The sequence below is a fragment of the Genypterus blacodes genome, unplaced genomic scaffold, assembly GCF_046128005.1.
Source record: "Genypterus blacodes isolate CSIRO-AG114 ecotype Tasmania unplaced genomic scaffold, CSIRO-AGI_Gbla_v1 ptg000384l_1, whole genome shotgun sequence".
NCBI lineage: Eukaryota > Metazoa > Chordata > Actinopteri > Ophidiiformes > Ophidiidae > Genypterus > Genypterus blacodes.
This window is the reverse complement of record NW_027467163.1, coordinates 1-18,736: the sequence shown is the minus strand read 5'-3', so window position 1 is coordinate 18,736 and position 18,736 is coordinate 1. Positions and strand designations below refer to the sequence as shown.

General features: G+C 48.9%; 3 protein-coding genes and 1 long non-coding RNA gene across 4 annotated transcripts; 1 reads left to right on the top strand and 3 right to left on the bottom strand.

Annotated features, from left to right (window-relative positions):
• Window positions 1–147: 147 nt before the first annotated feature.
• On the bottom strand, window positions 148–3,912 carry LOC142989159 (nectin-4-like). Its single transcript, XM_076138577.1, has 7 exons — window positions 3,621–3,912; window positions 1,574–1,906; window positions 1,178–1,474; window positions 1,033–1,086; window positions 856–946; window positions 670–717; window positions 148–455 (listed from the first exon to the last, which is right to left on the bottom strand). Exons 1-7 carry the CDS (start codon window positions 3,664–3,666, stop codon window positions 410–412), a joined length of 915 nt encoding a protein of 304 aa, XP_075994692.1. The 5' UTR covers window positions 3,667–3,912; the 3' UTR covers window positions 148–409.
• On the top strand, window positions 2,241–3,379 carry LOC142989165 (uncharacterized). Its single transcript, XR_012960664.1, has 2 exons — window positions 2,241–2,433; window positions 3,173–3,379. It is a non-coding gene; the product is annotated as an uncharacterized LOC142989165 (long non-coding RNA).
• A 2,679-nt stretch (window positions 3,913–6,591) lies between the features above and the next one.
• LOC142989168 (MAGUK p55 subfamily member 4-like) lies at window positions 6,592–13,149 on the bottom strand. Its single transcript, XM_076138589.1, has 21 exons — window positions 13,038–13,149; window positions 12,826–12,947; window positions 12,641–12,718; window positions 12,388–12,471; window positions 12,148–12,279; window positions 10,010–10,091; window positions 9,814–9,899; window positions 9,616–9,690; window positions 9,332–9,528; window positions 9,178–9,236; window positions 9,067–9,084; window positions 8,912–8,953; window positions 8,800–8,820; window positions 8,622–8,636; window positions 8,441–8,479; window positions 8,147–8,314; window positions 7,980–8,060; window positions 7,714–7,807; window positions 7,514–7,622; window positions 7,302–7,436; window positions 6,592–7,211 (listed from the first exon to the last, which is right to left on the bottom strand). The coding sequence occupies exons 1-21, from the start codon at window positions 13,093–13,095 to the stop codon at window positions 7,020–7,022; spliced, it is 1,887 nt and encodes a 628-aa protein (XP_075994704.1). The 5' UTR covers window positions 13,096–13,149; the 3' UTR covers window positions 6,592–7,019.
• A 1,027-nt stretch (window positions 13,150–14,176) lies between these two features.
• LOC142989167 (alsin-like) lies at window positions 14,177–18,446 on the bottom strand. The gene is made up of 12 exons (XM_076138588.1): window positions 18,336–18,446; window positions 18,065–18,198; window positions 17,738–17,902; window positions 17,544–17,661; window positions 17,297–17,454; window positions 16,418–16,534; window positions 16,159–16,335; window positions 16,019–16,070; window positions 15,879–15,940; window positions 15,634–15,783; window positions 15,411–15,507; window positions 14,177–15,278 (listed from the first exon to the last, which is right to left on the bottom strand). The coding sequence occupies exons 1-12, from the start codon at window positions 18,429–18,431 to the stop codon at window positions 15,240–15,242; spliced, it is 1,365 nt and encodes a 454-aa protein (XP_075994703.1). The 5' UTR covers window positions 18,432–18,446; the 3' UTR covers window positions 14,177–15,239.
• Window positions 18,447–18,736: the final 290 nt, after the last annotated feature.

The following is an 18,736-nucleotide window of genomic DNA, read 5'->3' as shown; positions in this document are numbered from 1 at the left end:
AACGGTTAAAGACTGAAGTCGGAGGTCTTAACAACAGACAACAAAGTGTAACGATTCTGTGTCGATCACATCCACATTCTCTTGTGGAAAAAGAAAGAAAAATGTGTGTGTGTGTGTGTGTCCAAAAGGAGTCAGTCTATTACTGTATTTATACAAATTACTTTAATGACTATAAACATTTATCTCACAACAAACAAAAAATCAAAAACATCAAATCAAACATTGATAAGGTGCAAACTGTACAACACGATCAATATGATACAACTGAACAATAATAGATCCAGCTGATCAGATTATGAATGAGTCTGATCCACACAGATCACAGAGCATCAACACCAACATGCTTCATGACTGAGGAGATAAACAGAACATCACTGAATCAAAACAAACACCTAACTACACGTGGCGATCACTTCCTGGTCTCGTTCGCCTGCTCGATCAAAGGTGTGTGAGGCCTGGAGGACGAAACACAAAGTTTAGACATTTCTGCTTTTTATAAATGATCTCATGTATTTCCTATATGGTTAAAAGTTTAAACTAGAGACTGTGTGGTTTGTATGTGGTGTTATTGTATAGATTTTCAAGAAAGGTGGACAACATCCAACATTAAAGAGTGAAAACATGATCAAATATATGAAGAAGCAGTGAAAGGATGTTCAGTTCTCTTACTCATCAGTGTCGTCTGATGTTTGAGGCTTCTTGTTCTGCTCAGGGTCCCTGAACAAAAGAGAGGGGCAACATGAGACAAACTTCACTTCACCTTTGACAGATGTGTGGTAGATTTGCTCGCCTGCTTCATCCTCTGTTGGTGTGACGCTCACAGACTAACAGTTTGAAGCTGGTTGATCTTATTACCTGAATTTCTGAGCTTTCCACACAAAGAAGGTGAGACAGGCAACAAGAGATCCAAGAACCAAAACAGCCACAAGAATGGATATAACAGCAACTATGAGAGAGAAAAGAGGGAGATTAAGCATCAATTTACCCAGCATGCTTTGTAATAATGAGGTCAGATCACATGTATCAACTTACTGTAACCACTGTTATCAACCCCAGAGTCCTTCTCCACATGGCTGCTAGATGAAGCTAAAGGATCAAACCAATCAAACTCATGAGCATGATGAAATACTTGATCAATCAATCATCCAGTTCCTGCAGCATAGGAAGTGTTTCTCACCAGGGGTGGAGGGCTCGTTGTCTACATGTAGGGTTGTGATGGTCTCTCTCTCAGGACCAGAGAACACTCGCCCTGCACACCTGACCTGTGCTGTGCTGCTGCTGCAGACCGCTGACAGTCCAGCTGTGGCAGTGACGGACACCGTGCCGTCGGCGTTGATGACGCTGATACTGGTGTGAGGTGAAGAGAGGTCACATCCTGAGACGCTCAGAGACACTGTGACAGCAGGTCTGCCTGTGACTGAGCAGGACACGGTGCGGTTTGAGTCTCTGAGGTCCAGTCTGGGTTCATGCAGCTCTGCAGGAGAAACAAGGACAGATACTCAGATACAAGAACATCTGACCACACCTTCACCTGAACAAACCAGCTCTGATGGGGATACAGAGAAGTAGTTACCGTAGAGTCTGAGGCAGGATTTGCCAGCGATGGCTCCATCTTGGGTGATGAACAAGCAGAGATAGCAGCCCTCGTCCTGCTCCTTCAGGTTCCTCACCACCAAGGAGGAGCTCTGCAATCCAGGCTTCACCTCCACTTTGCCTTCAAAGCCTGCATTGACCTTGGTCCCGAAGAATTTACTATAAGCAGCCAGATTGACCTCCCCCTGACCTCTGACCTTCTGCCATGTGACCTTAAGAACATCTCTGGTCTCCAGCAGCTCACAGGGGATCTGAGCCTGGTGTCCTAACTCTGCCATCACGGTCTGCTGGGTCTCTATCCTCCCTCTGACACCTGCATGACAGAGAGATTTACTGGTATTGAACTCCTACATGAGCTCAGAACCTCAGATATAATGAATTATTAATCATAACTCATCTTCTCATCTGTTAGGTCTGTGATTCACAATTTGACACATCTGTAGCTATGTAGGATGATCATGTCCCACTACACCACAGGTGTCAACGTCATTTTATGTGGCTCGCGAAAGCAAAATAAAATATAAGATAGACGTCTTGCCGCTTTTGAGCGTATATTGTCCATAAACTACATTTCCCACAATGCATGTTGATTTTGCGACGCACAAAGTGACGGCATCCCACCACTAAAATGCAGCGTTTCAGCATCAGCGTCAAATCGGCGTATAACGAAGGGGATTATCCGAGAATATATTCTCTGATAGTTTAGTAAATGATTCTTTCATGTAATCTCCGTCTGTGAACGGCTTCCGTGCCTTACGATCTTCTCAAATCGATCTTCTTGCTCTCCCCAGCTCTCCACAGCAGTATCCACATCGCTCTTTTACGTTCATTTCCAGCTTGGTTAGTTTTCAGTAAATGCTGCGTGTTGAAATGTCTTTGAACAATTTGTCTTTTACTTCTCTCATTTATTATTATTTCTCTTTCCATTCTCTCCATTTAGCAAGCACATTATTAATAATTATTATTACTTCTCTCCTGTATTGTTGTCAGTGTGGTATATTTTGCTTGTATATCTAGTATCTCAATAATAACATATATTCATTCTACTAGGGAAGGCCTTACAGCTGACAATGGACAAAGGAAAAGTGGACCTCAAGCTAGTCTAAACTGGACAAGGAATGTTAATTGCACCGGAGGTCAGCAGTTTAAGCCTTGGGCTTAAACAGCTGACATATAGATAACAGTTTATGGCCGTTATAAAGTGAACTATTACCAAATATGGTCATGTAGTGTTTACAGGGGTCCCATGTGGTTTGTCAATATCCACTGAACGGGTCTTTTCTTGAGTGACAATCAACTGTATAAATACGTCTGAAAGTCAGAGTTCGGGAGCGACTCATTCCGGCTGCAGAGTCTCTCACAAGCGTTCCATGGTGCTTGTTATGATGCTGTACTTGTATAATAAAACCCTATTATACAAGCAAAGACTGTCAGCGGAGATCCTTCCTTCCTTCCTTCATCTTCACATCATCGCAACCAAAGAATTACACTAAATCAGTGAAAGCAAAGTGTAACTGTCCAGGCAGAATGAAACTCTCTATGTTCCTCCAAGACTTGTTTTGGAGTTATCCACAGATAGTGAGTCAGTTCAGTTCACATTTCTACACAGATGTGGAAATGTATGTACATTTAAAATCATTTCTAGATCTTGACAAGTTGTTTTATATAAACCTGATTGTTATTATTGTTTATGGTTGAAATTGTACTTGTTTTACTTAAGGAATGTCAGTTTGTTCATCGTATGTTTTGTAATAAGAAAGTTAAATAAAAGTAAACATTTGCAATATGAACTTGTACCTCTTTGCACTAAAACAAAGGGAAAACTTTGAGTCGTCCATTTATAGGTTATTATGCTATGATTTTACTAATCCGGCCTACTTGAGTTTAAATTGCTGCCTGAGGAGACAGCATGATGAAGCAGCTCACTGATATCGGGACAGAGCCTTTATGATACTGCTGTCATACATTGGTAGAATAATGCCTCTAACATGAACCTAACAGGAACGTAGTGAAAGAAATATATTTACCTTGAGGAGAGATATCCAGCAGGAACAAGAGAAGAAGAACACTCATGACTGCTGGACGATAACGAAACTAAATTGAAAGAGCTTTAAACCTCCAGCTTGTTGCGACATCATTCAGGAAGTACAGATTACAAGGAAAAGTTAATAATTTCTAACCTCTCACACCCGCTGATTGCAATATCTGTGATCTCGACTGTCAACACAAAGCGGACAAAGTGCAGAACATTGAAGAGAAATATCATTGGGGAAATTAAGCTTTAAGGGGACAAGAGTACAAAAAATGAGAACGAAAATAATTTGCCTCATTATCAGGGCGGCTTCACTTGCGCTGAACTCGGGGAGTAATTTGACGGAGGCCATTTCTCCTGTGCTTCTTCAGCACATTTATTGGAGACATGACAACGACCGCCAACTGCGCGGGTAAAAACAGGAAGGGACCAGGAAACTTGAAGCGACGTCACAACAGGTGACATTCGGTCAGTGCGATAGCGACCCCCGCAGGCAAGAACAAAATACTGCATCTCAGTTAACTGATACAAACACACCATAACTGAGTACATAAATAAATATTTCTTAACAGATGCATGATGTAAACCCACATACATACATACATACATACTTACATACATCAGGACGTTGATGCGTTTCTCACAAGTCGCCACTGTTTTATCGTCTCCGAACGACATTTGAAATAGATTTATAAATGTAGAGAGAGAGAGGGGAGAGAGAGACACACACAAAGAGAGAGATAGAGGGTGGGGGGGCAGACATTCAGAGAGAGAGAGAGAGAGACACGCGCACACACAGAGAGAGAGAGAGAGAGAGAGAGAGAGAGAGAGAGAGAGAGAGAGAGAGAGAGAGAGAGAGAGAGAGAGAGAGAGAGAGAGAGAGAGAGAGAGAGAGAGAGAGAGAGAGACAGAGACAGAGACAGAGAGAGAAGGAGAGAAGGGAGAGACAGACAGACAGAAAGCGGCGCTGAGTATTGGATTGACCGGTCGATCGTGATCAACGTATTGTGCACCCCTGCTCTAAGACGAGAGCAGGCAAAATGTGACTGTTTGTGTGTGTTGCCTTGCATGCCTTGTTTGTACCTCTGTATAATCCCATTGGAAGTTCCTCTTGCACACTCAGCCGTTCCTGGAGAGGGAATCTCTCTTGGAATCGTCTCTCCTGACGTTTCTACCTTTTTCCCTGACACATTAAGGTTTTCTCTGAAGTTTTTCCCCGTCTTCCTTGAGAGCTTTGTGCGGGGCGGGGATCTCCCTGATGTTGTGGATCTGTAAAGCTCTTTGAGTTTGTAGGTGATATTGGACTATACACATAACATTGACTTGGAGGACAAATGTGTGCTTGCTGAAGGAGACGTAGAGACCATAGGGTTGGGTGTGGATGAGCTGGGTCTCTATCCTCCCTCTGACACCTGCATGACAGAGAGATTTACTGTTATTGAACTCCTACATGAGCTCAGAACCTCAGCTATAATGAAGTATTGACCCTTACTCTTCTTTTCATCTGTTAGGTCACTTTCTTCTTCCTCTCCCTCTGTCTGTCCCTCTCTCTGTCTCTGTCTCTCTCTCTAACACAATGTTACACACACAAGTAAAGAATGATTTACCTTCCACAGTCACACTGAGCCACACAATATGTGTTCCCCCTTGATGCACACACTCACAGGAGATGTTCCCACTGTCCTCCTGTGATAGGTTCCTCAGGTTGAGAACCACACCCTCACTGTCTGTTTGAAGTGTGAATCTGGAGTCACATCCATGCACAAAGTTCCCTTCATCATGTCGATACACCAGAAGACACTTTGCTCCTCTGCTCCTCTGTGTTTGGATCTTACATGTTAAATGTACGATCACGTTATCTGTAGTATTGGGACATATCAGAGTGACATCTGGTCCTCTCCCTGTAGTCTTCACATGGCTCACTGTAACACAGAGCAAAAGCATGTCTGTGAGTTTGTCCCTAATGTGCTAAAGACACAAAAACAACACAATTATACAAAGAAGACAGTTGTTCCTGTACTCTACCTTCATGAGCTCCAGCACACAGGAGCAGCAGCACAGGCAGCAGAGCAGCACAGAGTTTCCAGAGGCCCATTTTGGTCAGTGGGTCTTAACAGAGGCGGCGTTGCGGTCTGCAGTCTTAGAGCTTCTTCTGCTAAATAACCCTCACACTGCTGTCAGGGAGTCCATGTGATGAGTTTAGGACAGGAAGTGCGACACCTTACTGCCTAGATAGCTGGAAATTATTACTTTAAAGAAGGAAAAAATGAGTGAGAGAAGCTTTCAGACAACCATGGAACAAAGACGCATTAAGGTTTAAAAGCTTTGACAAAATGACATTAATGTCCGCACAACTGCTTACAACAAATGTACACCCGCGCGACCGCGCGCACGCACACACACACACACACACACACACACACACACACAGACACACACACACACACTCTCTATTATTATCTTGTGCCTCATCCTTCCTCTCTGCTGTGTTTCATGCTGGTCTGCACTTGAACTCCATTTTCTTTAATGCTGAGTCTTTGCACTAATCTCAATATGCTGTTGTTGTTGTTGTTGTTGTTGTTGTTGTTGCCACGTCCAAAGGAATTTTAATGTACAGAATGACCCAGAAATGTTTTACTGTGCCAATGACAAGTAAACTTGAACTTGATGTTTGCGTGTCACTTGGTCATTAAACGTATTTTCCGCCGCCACTTCGCGTCTCTGCTGTTCTTCCTCCGGTCTGCGCTGCCGGATTTAGACCCGGAAACCATTTTTACGTTTAATCTCCGCTGTCTTTCACATTTTCAAGTGGTAAAGTTATGTCTCCGTTAATAATGTTTTAAAGTAAACGTGCTAATAATCAGTTATAGTTTGGTGGAGAAGTTACGGTAATGAAACCGAAAGGAATGAGTTAATAAATAAAGGTATCTATTTATTTTTATTTATTGAAGTGTTTTCTATGGAAGTCACAGACATGATTAAAGTTTAACATCTCAACTAAAACACATCACCTTATTCATCTATAAGGAGGAACTTTAACCCTTTGTTACCGTTCTGAGTTTCCTACAGCTTTTTGTTCAACTGACTCTTTTTTTTTTTTTACATGATATCAAAACACAATGAAAAAAAATGCAGAACACAAAATGAAAAATAAAACAAACAATAAACCAAAAACAGATTCCTCCTCTAATGTAAAGTTTAGCTGCGGGAAAAGAGGATCTGTGTTGTGGACCTTCTCCTCTGGCTGAGTGAAAACAATGCAAATATATGAGAAATGTTTGAAATGAGTGTTCTGTCCTCCTGTCCCAGCACAGGGACATCAGAGGACGAGATGTGCATCTTGATCTGTTACCCTCCTTTGTTTTCCGTCTCGTCTCTCCCTCTCCGCCCCGTCTCAGGACTCGGCGGCGGGTCGTATCCAGCTGGCAGGGACCCACTGTGGTCCATCCTGAGCCTTCCTCACCGCCGCCAGCAGCTGAGCACAGGAGTCCTGCAGCTCCTCGTTCACAATCACCCGGTCGAAAAACTGCGAGTAGTGGGACTCCAGCTTCCTGGCGGCTTCTTCCATCTCCTGGAAGTCCTCGTCCTGTGGGGTCACAAACAGAGACGGGGGAGCATTTACAGGATTGTCCCTTTGGTTCTCTGCATGAGGACGTCTTTCACACTTTGACCTCACCTTGAACAGTCTGTTCACGTAGTAGTTGGTGGTGATGTACGCGTCCTGCCTGGTCTCCCTGAGGCGCTCTAATGTGGGAGGCTTCACGTAGATCACGTAGGCCCTCAGCTCATGCGTCCTCACTGCTAGAAGAGCCTGGATCGATAGGAGACAAATAAGGAACGGCAAACAAACCTCCTCAGGAGACGTCCCTGTATCTGGACCGGGCTTACATGCGCCTCGATGTCTATGACGCAGATCTTCCCACTGTTTAAAACCTCCCTCACAGACTCCACACTGGTGCCGTACAGATTCCCTTTGTACTCCCCGGACTCCAGAAACCTGCAGAACATCAAAAAGGGTCTGATTCACATCGGAGACAAAGGAGGCAGCTAGCGATGGAAGGGGAGCAGAGATGGTTGGTGAGTCGTACTTGTTGTTGTAGACCATGTTGTCAAAGACCTCTCTGCAGGTGAAGTGATATTCTCTGCCGGACTCCTCGTATCCTTTGGGTGCTCTTGTGGTGTCTGGGGAGGGAAATGAGGAAGCACTTATTCAGAGAGATTCTGTTTGAGATTCAAACAGAAGAACACAGAGGCTTAAGAAAGAAGAGAAGGAAACAGTACAGATGTAGTTCATAATGCCTGTTTTTAGACATTTGATTTGATTGTTTAGTAGAGTAAAGAGTTCAGTACGTACGAGGCACAGCTCCCTGAAACACGCTGGGGTTTGTTTCCATCAAACGTCTCCGGAGTTCATTCACACCCACACCTGAAGCCCCTGAGACACGAGACATTGTTACGACTTGACTCAAGCTTTGGACAAATTTGTGAGAGTGGTGTTTGTCTCATTTGTTGTGTCTGTACCTAAGAGGGCGATGAGGCGGTGCGTGTCCTGCGGGTGGCGCTGGTACCGCACCACCTCCTCATAGGGGCTGATGGAGGCGCTGTAGCAGCTGGTGGGACAGGGGCAGGAAGGCTGGCCGGTGCTGCGAGACCTGCGGCGACACAGGCGAACGCTGCGCCTGAAGCCCGCTGCAGAGGGGACAGACAACCATCATGAGTCTGAGAGAGACTGGACCTGGCGGAGGTCAGAGGTCAGCACAGTTTCAGGCATTTTGAGTTGATGCATTTCCTGTAAGGAAGAGTTTGAAATCTTACCAAAGTAAACGCCGTCCTTGCTGCTGAAGTCATCCTCCTCTGGTTTGAGGAACAAACGAAGGCAATTTGAGGGTGAAGTGAAATATAATACCGTTAACACAAGAATAAATAATCAATCACACTGAATCAAGCTCGTCTGAGGCTTTCCCAGGTGGACATGAGCCAGCCTGTCTCGTCTCACCTTCTTTGAGCTCCTCTGATTTCCCGCCATGAAGCGGCAAAGATCAGAACAAAGAGAGAAACAACAACTAAGGCTTCAGATGGAGGCGTGACAGCAGACACACAAAAGGTAAACATACACCTGTAATGCAACACAACAGGAAGTACATGATGTTTTTACTCAACAAAGACTTACCTACCAGATTCAAAAGCCTCCTCGTCTGGAAGAAAGAAAGAAAGAACGACATGCAGCAAATGTGTTTGTGAAGCATTGGAAGTAAACAGGAAGTGATGAACTCTGACGTGGTTTACCTGCTTCCACACATTTCTCATCGATGGCTATCAGGTCTTCCTCTGTGGACAGAAACACAGAAAAGGAAATTTCGATCATTCCAGTTCCAGGATGTGGCGTTTTACGAGTCGCCCACAACTCAGTCAGAAGCTTCAGACGTGCTGGACCTCCTCACCTTCCTCTACAGTGCTCACTTCAGGAGGCATGGAAAGTCAAAATGGCAGATTCAGACATTGAGGAATCCGAGATTTCAGAAAGAATTGATCATGTTGGAGAGTGAACTCACAGGTCTGCGTGCAGGTGTGAGGCTGGTAAGGCTGTGACCACCAGAACTCCCTCTGCTTCCTGTTCCCACGTGCAGACTCAACATCACACAACAGCACCACAACAAACTGATGTAGCGTTTAAAGTCATATGACTCAAAGACAAAGGGGACAAACCTTTTGAGCAGGTTGGTGGAGGGGATGAGGCCAGCGCACGCCGCCGTGCTGGGCAGCTTGTTGGCCTGCCACCAGAGGGCGTCCGTCTGGTCAACGATCTCCAGGACGTCGCCCTTTCTGAAGGCCATGCCGGCGTCGGCGCACGGTATGGCCGTGTCGTGCTGGGGGCTGTAGTCGGCCATGGCCCTCACGTAGAGCTGAGCCGGGGGACAGATGGCGTAGAGTGAATATTTGCTCGTGTGCCACATAAAAGGATTTCTGAGGGAGAAAGGCAGGAATCCCACCGTGGTCTTGTTGTGGACCGTCCTCTCTGTGATGGGGACGACCTTGAACATGATGGTGCCTTGTGACCTGGCCTGCTGTTTGAGCGCAGAGAGACAGTGAAGGTCATCGAGGAAGTGGACAGCGCTCCAGATTCTTAATGCATCAGACAATGACATCATCAAAACGCTAATGTAAACAAAATGACATGGTGAACCTACCACCACTTGGATAACCTGCTCCGGTTCCATCCCATACACAGGAAAACCGTTCACCTCTACGATCCTGTCACCTGCATGGAGCAGACCTACACACACACACACACACACACACACACACACGTTAAAGTACACACACATATATACACGTTTTCACATTTACATGTATGACACACACACATCCATGCAGGATCCTCACCGCTTCGATCAGCCAGCCCTCCATGAATCACCCGAGCCACAAAGATCTCCCCTGTGACGTCGTTCCTCTTTATCGTTGCTCCCTTGGACAGATCAGATGAAAACACGCAGTCAGTAAACGTAGCGGCGTGTAGAACACGAGCGACAGAGCGCGGCGACTCAAACAATGGAACAGAGCGGAATCCTGAGGGTGCAAAGATGGCAGGAGACTGGGGGGTCAGAAGGAGGCTTTGAGGAGGACTTGTTGAAATGACAACAAACAAGGATCATTGGTGGGAAATGTCGATGAAGAACAGCGAGGAAGAGAACGACAAGAAATGCAACAAAGAGGAATTTAAGCAAGAACTACCACGAGACCAGCAGCTCTCAGGAGACGCTTCAAGAGACCAGAGAACAAAGACACTTTTCAGGCTGTCTCACATCGTCTTCCTCTTTTTCTTCTTCTTCTTCTTGTTCATGGTGTTGAGGCTCTGCCCGAGCTCCTCCGACAGGCCGTTGGACAGAGGAGGCTTGGGGTCGACGTGGTGGTTCTTGGTTCTCAAAGCAGACCTGGGCGATCCGCGGCAAGAGACAGACAGACAGCTGGCCCCCTGGGACGTGGAGGGGGCGTCCAGGGAGCTGGAGGAGGACAAGGACAGGTCAAGCGATGGAAAGTCGTATCTGGCTTGGTGGGTCAGGGAAGGACGCTGCCCTCTGCTCTTGGAACTCAGGGGCGTGCTCTCCTTCTCAGCGCCCGACGGTGTTGGGCTGCTGCTCTCCGCTCTTGCCGCAGCGAGGAGCATCTGCAGTTTGTCCACCACCTGCGTGAGGAGGACGAGGGCCTGGGAGTTGTCTTGTACCGTCTCCGACATGAGCTCGGTGGCGGCTGCCAGCCTCTCCCCCAGCAGCTTCATGTCCTTGGTGCTGCTCTCCATGGAGGTGGCCGCCAGGTGCACCGTGGACCTCAGCTCGTCAAGACTCTCCTGCTTGGCTAGCTCCACGGGAGCCACCCGAGGGACCTCCAAGTCCCGCCTGGGTTGCATGGGGCTGGGGGGAGCTGTGCGGACTTGCCGGCTTCGGTTTGCAAGCCTGGGGGGCGCGCCAGGCCCAAGGTAGTCCCTCATGTTGGTATAGTAAGACATGGTGACGCAAGGTGGGGACAAAGTCCACGGCTGGGCTGTGGGTGAGGTATGGGCAGGAAGGGACTGGGCACCAGCTGTTTCTTCTGCCCCGTCTTCATCCCCGCTGCCTAACTCCTCTATGATGTTGTCTCCATGAGAAAAGAGAAATGGCAGAAAACAGACATCAGACAAGGGATGACCTGTCAACAGTGGATGGTGATGACTGATGGACAATGAAGCACAAACGGCTCCAGAGGAGTTTTGAGGAGATGAAGATGTTTTTAATCCAAATGGTTTAAGATCGAAGACTAATGACTGCGATGAAGTCACAGGAGCACGATGGAGCAACGACAACACGTTTCTTACCAATCATAACCGAGTTGTAGACCGCAGGAGCAGCACGGCTCAGATTTTGCTCCCAGATGGAGTTGGCATAACAAACTCTACACTGGCGCATCGGGGCGTGGCAGCACATGGCGCCCTTGTTCAGGGGTTTGTAACGAGGCGGGGTGCAGGGCCGGGCCTCTGGGTGACACAGCGCTTTGGCGGTATTCCAAGTCGCTACGTTGGCGTCAAGGCTTTGGTCGCAAACCCTGAACGCCACACTTTTGAGAAGCCTTTGCCTGGTTAGACGCCTCAGGGTGTCCCAGTGACTGTGGACCCCCCCACTGGAGCCTCCTTCACATGGGGGGGACGCACCAGGCAGTGGCAGGCTGACCGTCTGCTGGTCACAAAGCTGAGAGACAACACAGTCACTTAAAAGTAGAAAGGTATCTGTTGTGACAGATCAATGATCAGCTGACTTTCAAAGCAGATCAGTCTTTGATCAGATTGCTTTTGAAACATTTCCTACACTTAGCAGACCTCATTTCTCTCATTCTGAGGTGTGAATAATCCCCACAGGTGTGACAATGAGTAATCCCTTCTTTTATCCAAGCGGGCCTGTCTGTTGAGAGCTGGGATTAAAAAAATATTTTCTGTCGTATCAAAGGGGGGCGATCCCATCCACATGTAACCCCGTGACCCCTCTGTAGCTCACCAGCGGCTGTTTGTTCTTGACCAGGCAGACGATCCGGGTGGCTTCCTCGTCGTCTGGCAGGTCGTCCGGCATCGGCGGCAGCACCGGGTCGTAGTCCTTCTGGGCCACCGTGTCGTGGGCCGAGAGGAGGGCCTGGCAAACGAGGGGTCGGAGAGGTAAATGAGGCGCTGCACTGGACCAAGACCAGGGACGGGATCAGGGATCGGTAGGTGGGATGCTGTTTGGGGCTAGTTTGTGTACCTGCAGGTGGGGCTGGCGTAGGAGGCGGTAGAGCTCTTTGGCCTCATCAGAGCAGCCAGGCAGGGATTTGATGTCCACCAGCAACTGCACACGCACACACACACACACACACACACACACACACACACACACATACACACACATACACACACACACACACACACACACACACCAGAGATTGACCAGTTAAGGAGAAATGAGTGGCAGCAGCACATCAAGGCAAAGCAACAAAATCTGAGCGAGAGAGGGAAACCTGGAAGGAGAGTCCTGACGCGTAATCCAGAGCTGGCGCGGGAGAATCTCTCTGGAACCTTTGAAGACACTCGTACACCTGAAGAAGAGAGGGAAGCAGATCTGTTCACAGTGATGTCACCTTTGTCTCAATATTGAAGTCAGAGGACATTCAGACCTCTGAGACAGAGCAGAGGACATTCAGACCTTGAGCAAAGACTGGAGCCACGGGGCGTTGAGGAGACTGTGGAGCAGCTCGGAGCCGTCGATCTCCTGCTGAACAGACTGACGCACCTCCTCAATCACATCTGTGAGGATCTGACGCAGGCCTGGAGCACACACACACACACACACAGTCATGTCACCTGGATGAACTGGTGCTAGAATAGACGATCTACACATGTATTTCCCTTGCTGACCATGTTCTCCTAGTTCACAGTGGGGGTTTAACACCTGAGCCTCCACCGCCTGCCTCATGGTGGCTGGACCCGGGACCTTTGACCCAGATGACCCAGATGACCCACTGACCCCTTTTCCAAGGAGCGGCAATAATCTGGAAATAGAACAACAACACAACACACAAGATTTGTTGCAGTGATAATCCACAGGCTGCTTCTGTAGCTGTGTCAGGTGGGAGGGTTAGGCTGTCTATGTGAACGGGGTCAGAGGTTAATGACACACCTCTCAGTGAGGATCCAGATTACTGTGTCAAAGTGAAACACGCCACGTTTGACCCTGAGACGGTTACAAGCAAACACCAACATCAGCACAAAGTATCTGTATGTATTCAGTCTACATAAACGTCCTACAGACCAGATCACTGAGCTGCACAACAGATTCCTGTCGTGGAAGCAGTGAAGCTCCAAAGCAGCACAATCCTGTTGTACCAGGTTAGAAGTCCATTTTTCCTGTAAGTAAACCATCAGCTGACAGAGCCGACGGACGCGAGCTCGGATAATCTCTGTAAGTGTACGTACATGTCAGGAGCGTAACACACCTCCCTCCATCTGTGTAAGTCCTTTAGTTAAGGAACAGGAAGCAGACGATCCCTCTGTCCTCATACCTCTGCTTCAGCATCGACTCTTACCTTTATGTGTGAATCCTGAGGAATGCTGCCAGAATTGATGTTCCAGGTCCGGATACTGGTGTCACTACGTCTTCATCCAACTCTGTGACGGGGGGAGAGAGAGAGAGAGAGAGAGAGAGGGAGGCAGAGAGAGAGAGGGACAGAGAGAGAGGGACAGAGAGAAAGAGGGAGAGGCTATAATCTCTCTCCCGATCCCACTTAATCCCGAGCAGAGGGATCTGAGCCGCCTGCCTCTGGGCCAGCAGGTCAGCTGCTCCTCCCTCCTGGCTGCGTCTGCGTCTGTGCACGGGGGTCAAATCTTCTTAACTGCTTTGAAACGGCACGCAGGCAGGAAACAAGGGAGAGACGGAGGACGGGTTTGTTGCTCTGTTCCTTCACAGTGTCAGGCTTGGATCCAGTTTGGGACCAACTGAGTTTCCCAGTTTCCATCCTTGTGCTGGGACGGACACACACACACACACACACGTGAACTCTATTGGCCCTTTTATTAGTTGAAGTTACAGCACATGTGACAACATGTAAAAGAGCCGAGTCACTGACAGGACGTGTTCCAGTGAGTCTGAGTCAGTTAGAATGAAAGAGGTAAGTGAACCCGTCGCTCCTAGCAGGGGTCAGAGGTCAAATAGTCCTTCAGCAGGTTCATATGTAACCGTTAGAACATCAATCCGCAGCCAACAAGTAGAAAAAAACCTCACAATTACATCAGGAAATCTGGCTTTGTTTTCAGTTTAGTGACCTTCATGACACAGCAGTGTGTGTGTGCGTGTGTGTGCGTGTGTGGTGCTTCAGGGAATAAACATGAGACCGTATTGCTTCACTTGAGGCACGATCGGTCACAGTAAAGACTCCATCACGACATCACCGGTGGGGGAATGACGTCATCACACAGCAAAGAGGATAAATGAACTCAAGATCCAGGGAAACATGTTCAAGTTTAAATGTTTACGTGTAAATGTATGTGGACTCATGCAGGGGAAGGTGGGAGCTCTTACTGGGCAGATTTTCTGTTGCCACGACTACAAGGTGGAGAAATAAACCACATAAGAGACTCCATGGGTTAAAATCCGTCTTTAGGGGCTTCAACCGTTAATACTTGCATTCTGTGGGCGGGGCCTCCATGCAGCTTCATTAATACTGAGAATACACACACACACACATACACACACACACACACACACACACACACACACACACACACACACACACACACACAGTCTTGGTAGTTGTAGCTTTGAGTGTTGTAGCGTTGCCATGGCGTTGACATGTAGCTGGATATTAAATAAGTCTTCATCTTCATCTCGAGTATGTGTGTGTGTGTGTGTGTGTGTGTAGTGGCAGAGACAGGGAGACAGAGGGCGAGGTGGTCTCCATGACAGCAGCAGATGAATGTGTAGATCCTGTGAGACGCTCGACCGGCTGCTTTGTCCTCCAGCCCATCGCTGCCCTGTGATTGGCTGAGGGGGGGAGGGGCGGGGCAGTGAGGCGGGAGGGTGTGGCTCATTGAGGAGGAGGAGGGGGAAGGAATAGCCCACCTCTACGAGACCTTCTCATGCTGGATCTGGTAGTAAGAGGCCTGGAGAGACACACACACACACACACACACACACACACACACACATGTAAATACATACATTTATGCAGAAATCTACTTTGTCCGGTTCTAGACAGCTCTGAGGCACTGTGTGTGTGTGTGTGTGTGTGTCACCTTAAGCGTGGTGAACATGATGCCATGCTCTCCGTGCTGTACACATGGGTCCATCAGGTCCTCAATCAGGCTGACCTCTGACCCCAGATTCCTGATCCTAAAAAAGGGTCAAAATGCAGTTTGGTTGAAACGACGAGGGCTGTGTGTGTGTGTGTGTGTGTGTGTGTGTGTGTGTGTGTGTGTGTGTGTGTGTGTGTGTGTGTGTGTGTGTGTGTGCGCCCACCGAGCACGGAGCACCACGTAGAGGAAGACGGGGAAGAGGTCGTCCATGGACCACAGGAAGTCCTGCTGCAGCAGCGCCTGCACTTCCTGTGTGATCTCCTCAAAGGTCAGCTGGATGACCTGCAGTTTGTCTGAGGGGGTGAACGTTGTGCTGCGGCCACAACAGACACACAAAGATCATTCCAGAGGTTCCATCATAACAACATGAGGTCAGTTTGGTTGAAGCAGTGAGGGAGGAGCTGTCACCTGATCTGCTGCAGCGTCTCCACTGCAGAGGCGAAGCAGACGTCCTTGGTGCTGGACAGGACCTGAGGACGGGTGAGACAGGCTAGGGTTTTCACTCATGTTGCACAGAAAACCTGCCCACAACTGTATTTACACTGTACCTGCTGCTTCTCCCCGGGCGTCGTCAGAGGGAAGGAGACGGGCCAGAACTTCCTGGAGACAATAGAAGAAGAAGAAGACATGTATCGGATTTGGGAGAGAGGAAAATGGCGAGGACATGCCGGTGAAGGTTTTGACGTACTGCTGAACGCCCAGGAAGGCGAGCAGGGCCAGGTCGGGCTGCTTGTTCAGGCGCAGGACACACTCCCAGTAGACGTCGTCCTCCTTCTCCTTGTCCAGAGCGTAGAGGGTGAAGAGCGGCGGGTAGAGGCGCGGCAGGAGGACGGGGAGGAGCAGAGCCGAGCTGCTCACCACACGCCTGAGGGACACAGAGGACATGAGGACATTACTCACTCCTCAGGGTCTCACACAGCTTTGACTGGACCGGGCCGGGTGCGTACGCAGGTTTGGGCGACTCCAGCGGGGCGTCGGTGGATCCAGACTCCTTCTGATCCGTGACGACGCTGGACGGCTCTGGAATCACACCGCCCTCTTCTGGCAGGTCAGGGAACAGAAACCTGCAGGTGAGACAAACACATGAACACAGTGTGGGAGTGTGTGTGTGTGTGAGTGTGTGTGAGAGTGTGTGTGTGTGTGAGTGTGTGAGAGTGTGTGTGTATGAGTGTGTGAGTGAAAGTGTGTGAGAGTGTGTGTGTGAAAGTGTATGAGAGTGTGTGAGAGTGTGTGAAAGTGTGTGAAAGTGTGTGTGAGAGTTTGATTGTGTGTGAGAGTCTGTGAGAGTGTGTGGGAGTGTGTGGGAGTGTGTGTGTGTCAGAGTGAGTGAGTGTGTGAGAGTGTGTGAGTGTGTGTGAGAGTGTGTGAGAGTTTGATTGTTTGTGTGAGAGTGTGTGTGTGTGAGTGTGTGAGTATGTGAGAGAGTTTGATTGTGTGTGTGAAAGTGTGTGTGTGAGATGTGAGTGTGTGAGAGTGTGTGAGAGTGTGTGTGTGTGTGAGTGTGTGACAGTGTGAGAGAGAGAGTGTGTGTGTGTGTGTGTGTGTGTGTGTGTGTGTGTGTGTGTGTGTGTAAGAGAGAGTGTGTGTGTGTGTGTGTGTGTGTGTGACAGTGTGAGAGAGAGTGTGTGTGTGTGTGTGTGCGTGTAAGAGAGTGTGTGTGAGTGAGTGTGTGTGTGTGTGTGTGTGTGTGTGTGTGTGTGTGTGTGTGTGTGTGTGTGTGTGTGTGTGTGTGTGTGTGTGTGTGTGTGTGTGAGAGTGTGTGTGAAAGAGAGTGTGTGTGTGTGAGAGAGTGTGAGAGTGTGTGTGTGTGTGTGTGTCCAAACAACCTGACGATCTGGAAGATGCGGCTGAGGTAGGACTTGATCTCGTTGACGGCCTGAGGCAGGAGACGGCGGTTTGCTCCGACGCCCACGTAGGTCATCCTGTAGACGGCCACCAGGCTCTCCAGCAGGCGGCCCAGCGGGTGGAGGGGGGTGTCACACGCCTGGAGGGAGGGAGAGGGGGAGTGTGAGTGTGGCGGCCCTGGGGGAGGGGGGGGGGGAGTGTCTGGGCTGTGAGGGGCGAGCTGCTCACCTTGATGAGGTATTGATGGATGATGTGGTGTCTCTCCATGGTGATGGGCCCGTCGTGCTGCGGGATGACCTCCAGACTCTCCAGGGTCCGGCTGTGACTCCGAGACAACAGCTCCGGACTGCGACACACACACACGTCAGTTATCCCTCTGTGTGTGTGTGTGTGTGTGTGTGTGTGTGTGTGTGTGTGTGTACCTTGTATGGATGTGTCTCCGGCTGGTGGTGAGAGCCACAGCGATGTTGTCCCAGGCTCTCCGGTTGTCCCCTTGTCCTGGCACCTCACAGCCCAGCTGACTCCAGCACTCCTCAAACACCGCCTGCCACTTATCCTCCGCACACACACACAGGCGGCCCAGCTTCCTGCTCCGCGTCACATCACACACACACACACACAAGACCCAACATTAATGCCTCACAAGCTACTGTCATTTAATCCATCACTGACACACTCCCACACACTCTCACACACTCCCACACACTCTCACACACTCCCACACACTCCCACACACTCTTGTTCCTCACACAGCGGGGGTCTTGTCCTTGTCCGTGTCGTACAGGTGAGGTTTGAAATAGGAGCCGGTCACTTTGAGCCCAGAGCCCCACTCGCCGCTGAAGGAGCCCTCCAGGTAGTCACCATTAGCCATGGTCAGCACGCCCTGAGGAAGAGGAAGGGAGAGGAAGGGAGAGGAAGGGAGAGGATATTAAACACCAAATTTCACACTTGAAAGTTAATGGGTGTGCTGGTGAGGATGAGTCAGATACTGAGGGTGATGAAGACGAAGGTCTGTGTCACCTTCCCACTGAGGGTCCAGTCGTCTGAGAACTCCCCCTCGTATGAGGTGTCGTCCTCTGACAGCAGAACTCCAGAGCCCTGAGGGAGAGACGACATATCAGATGAACTCTCTCTCTGTCCCTCTCTCTCACTCTCTCTCTCTCTCTCAGATGGACTCTCACTCTCTAAGATGGTCTCTCTCTCTCTCTCACTCACTCTCTCTCTAAGATGGACTCTCTCTCTCTCTCTCTCTCACAGATGGACTCTCACTCTCTAAGATGGACTCTCTCTCTCTCTCACACTCTCTAAGATGGACTCTCTCTCTCTCTCTCTCACTCTCACTCTCTAAGATGGACTCTCTCTCTCTCTCACACTCTCACTCTCTCTCTCTCTCTCACACTCACTCCCTAAGATGGACTCTC